Source organism: Camelina sativa, chromosome 14 (genome assembly GCF_000633955.1).
Source record: "Camelina sativa cultivar DH55 chromosome 14, Cs, whole genome shotgun sequence".
Taxonomy (NCBI): domain Eukaryota; kingdom Viridiplantae; phylum Streptophyta; class Magnoliopsida; order Brassicales; family Brassicaceae; genus Camelina; species Camelina sativa.
Genome location: NC_025698.1, coordinates 30627361 through 30631080, shown reverse-complemented (window position 1 = coordinate 30631080; position 3720 = coordinate 30627361). Strand labels below are relative to the sequence as shown.

Here is a 3720-nt window from a genome sequence, read left to right as displayed (position 1 = left end):
ATACCATCCCCACAGCTATATTATCATACACACAACCCAAACAAGAATAGCAAAATCTTTTCTCTTACAAATTCTTATTCAAACATCAAAGAGAGAAGTAATGGAGGCAATGAAGATGAAGATGATGGTGTTTGTTATGGTTGTTGCGGTGGCTTTTTCAGCTGCGGCAGCCGCCACCGTGGAAGCTCCGGCTCCAAGCCCAACTTCTGATGCTGCTATGTTTGCACCAGCATTGTTTGCATCTATTGTTGCATTGGCATCTGGTTTCATCTTTTGATCATTCTTTTTTTTTTCCTTTTCCAATTATTTTAATTGTATTTGTTAATGAGTTTGTGTGATTTGGTTCTCTTGTTTAGAATGTTGTATCTTTTAATGTTAACCATCTGTTTCTCTATGTGCTTGTATATCTATGTGTATTATCATCTCTATGTGCTTGTATATCTATGTGTATTATCAGTTATCACAGATTGTTTATGAGTTCGTTTATCTTATTACACTCTGATTATGGCCGATGTTATCTTTAATTAACCACAACATCCATGTTAAGTGTTACAAAATATCCGAAATCAGTGATTTGGGTTCACACAAAGATCAATGAGTGAGAGGATACCTTGGAATTGTCCAAGGGTCGGTGGAATCAATAGTGTGATGAGCTGTATTTGGATGGTTGTGTGGGGGCAACTATCATGATGTTGTTATGATACCTCAAGGCAACAACATAAGCTCCCATGTGACTCACCACAGAAAAAAAGGTAAGTAGATGACCCCCACAATAAATGATATCACATGAAATTGCAATAAATCATATAGGAATATGGAACACAAGATAGAAACCAGATTAAACATTCTCTTTTCTTATCGTAATGGAATAAATAAAGATAATCTAAGCTAATGGTGCAAGCTGATCAATGCTACGTGAAATTGTTATGAGAGTTAAAACATAATCTAAATCACAAATATGAGTGCCAATACCTAACAGGTAATATATCCGTAGTGTCAACGCGTTTGATTGTGGGCTAGTTCCAATAACAAAACATGTAAAATGTGAAGTCATCTTCCTCGACATCAAGTGTTAAAACTAGGATTAAAACAATCATAGACAACTTTTCTTACCAAAGTCCAAAACCACAAACACAATAAGCTTCAACCTACTTTTTCTTACATAATCAGACCTTACTCTATATATGTATGTATAACAGAATATAACTAAAGGGTAAGATTGGGTATGTGGGAGAAATCAGACATCTGTTAAAGCCATGTTAGAAGAAAAGTGGCCGGCAGCAAGGATGAGACAATACCATGGCATTTAAGTTCTGAAACGAGAGAAGAAACGCGTTTGTAAATGGCCGCCACTTTCCTGTGCATCTCTTCTCATGTGTCCTGAGAATCACAAGTTCAATGGATAAAGACACAATGTTTATACCAGTACTTTTAAAGCAAAATCAAGAGATAAGTAGCTTACCATAAAAGATACGGGAAAAAATTAAGATGGTCCTGAGGCAGACGAAGAGAGACTGAGAATCTGAGTCTATTGTAAAAAATTTAAGCTGCACGACTCATACAACAGTCAGGATCCATTACGACTGATCAAGAGAGAAGCATGATGCGTTCAGTCTAAGGTACAAGAATTTTACTAGAAAATAAGCCTGCCCTTAGAAACCCATATGAATATCTTGCTAAATTTACAGCTGCAGGACTCATACAACAGTAAGGATCCATTATGACTGATCAAGTTAGAACCATGATGTTCAGTATAAGGTACAAGATTTTTACAAGAAAATAAGCCTGCCCTGAGAAACCCATATCTTGCTAAATTTACAGTGGAATGATAAATAATGTTGAATTACAAATACAAGGGGTTATAAAGAAACTAACCTATGCATTTAAGTGAATCAGAACCAGTAGAGCAAGCCGTAAATGCTAATTTTTACAGATTTAATAAGCACCAAATCAAAACCGGGACTACATCTACTACATCTACAACATTTCTTCCTACTTATTATAACATATAGCACTGGTGAACTAGCCCGAGAAACCTATGTGCCTTAAATATGACAAGACTACTCAGGAGGTGCAGGATGAAGTTCATAGAAAGGTTGGTCTCATCTTCTGATAGAGAATTTTAGTGATCTGCATGCTCAACCTATGTTTTAAACCCTTGACTTATCCGGTAGCCTGGAGAGTTCTTTGTCCGCAAAATGAAGCAGACGTCTCAATCTCAGAACCATATCACAGTGAAATGGCAATGCCGTACGCCTGTCCAGATATGCTGGACTAACAGTCATCCATGATAGAGCATGGAGTTCTGCCGCAATTGACTCGAGGATAAGATGGCTTTCAACCTCAAAATCTCTAGTTTCTTTGGTCCCTCCTCCCTGCTTCATGATTCCTTGAAGAATTTTGTCATGAGCATGGTCGTAACCACCATAATAGTCTACGAGACTTACAGAAAGAACTGATGGCCATTCTTCTTTCACGTTAATTCTCGAGTCTTTTCTCATGGAAGGCACAGCTTTTGAAACAACAAATCCGGTAGACAAGGGGATTGCACATCCTTTGCTGTGAAGGAGGTGAGCAAGTGGAGGTGACTCGGCAGTTAAACATGTAGGAAGCTGGAGAGGACTTGGGTGAAGAAAGCGCATGTTGGGTGATGGTATCATCATGTAAGAGAAAGCAGTAGACCCAATAGATTTGACAGGAGTGAAACCTTCAATGTAATTAACTGAACTCATACCAGTACTGCTCTGGCCACCTCCTGCATAATTGTGCAAATAACCATGCAAGTCAGTATCTTGCTCCATATGTTATGAAAGTTTAAAATATATATATACATATAGAAATGAGATGAACAAATAAAAAAACTGACCAGCAGAAACCAACTCAGCTGGAAGAACAAAATGTAGAGAATGATCAAGTGAAATAGAAGCAAAACTGATGCTGTGAACCCACTGAAACAATCCCCTTGGAGTACCAGAAATGGTTTGCCCACCCATTATCTGCTTTCTACCAGCAGATTGCCCCATACTGCCTTTCACAAAGGTCGGTGGTTTTGAATGAGAGCTGTAGAGTGTGCTAGTTGATGAGGCTCTCTCTTGAATCAGACTCAGATCCTGCTGTTACAAGGAAGATCCGTTGCTATTGGAGGCTATTCCAGAAGGCGCAGAACGTCGAAGTTGAATAGGCCACTTTTTAATCTCAGGACCTCCAGCTGAATAAATTGCCTTTTGCCACTCTGTTATACCAGTAGCAAGACAAAAAAATACCAGGGTTATGTACCATACAATACTAGATAATTCTATTCCTAGGCGCAATTGAAATAAGAGAGGGATAAAATATCAGATTAAGAACATAATGTAAGGGTCAAAGAGAGGTATAAAAGAATACAATGTACCTAGGTATTCAAGCTCGAAAAAATTCCCAATGCGTGTAATGACAAAATCCCTGGGTTTATAAGATCCATTGTCAGGGGAGGAACACGCCTGTAGTATTTGACATCCCTGCTGCAGAACTTGAACAAAAAGACACTGCAGCCCTTTCGTATCCTGTCTACTGCTAATTCCACCAAAGGGAAATATATGTGTGTCAAGTAATTCACCCCTGGCATCCGTCCAGATGCTTACAAGCCATCTCCAGTCCTCTGTCCAACCGTAGCAGCAATGTAAACTTGGAATAGCCTTTCCTTCAAGCTGGGATGCATCACCCTGGGAGCTTGATCCCGAT

The 3720-nt window shown here is 38.8% G+C and overlaps 2 protein-coding genes across 2 annotated transcripts in view; one reads left to right on the top strand and one right to left on the bottom strand.

Annotated features, from left to right (window-relative positions):
• On the top strand, positions 16-498 carry LOC109128902 (arabinogalactan peptide 21). The gene has a single exon (XM_019236122.1). The coding sequence runs from the start codon at positions 101-103 to the stop codon at positions 275-277; it is 177 nt and encodes a 58-aa protein (XP_019091667.1). The 5' UTR covers positions 16-100; the 3' UTR covers positions 278-498.
• LOC104742973 (mediator of RNA polymerase II transcription subunit 13-like) overlaps positions 1698-3720 on the bottom strand; it is a 13080-nt gene continuing 11057 nt past the window's right edge. Inside the window, 2 exon segments of the mRNA XM_019236123.1 lie at positions 1698-2755; positions 2867-3232. Of these exon segments, the coding sequence (XP_019091668.1) occupies positions 2151-2755; positions 2867-3232 (971 nt within the window). The 3' untranslated portion in view covers positions 1698-2150.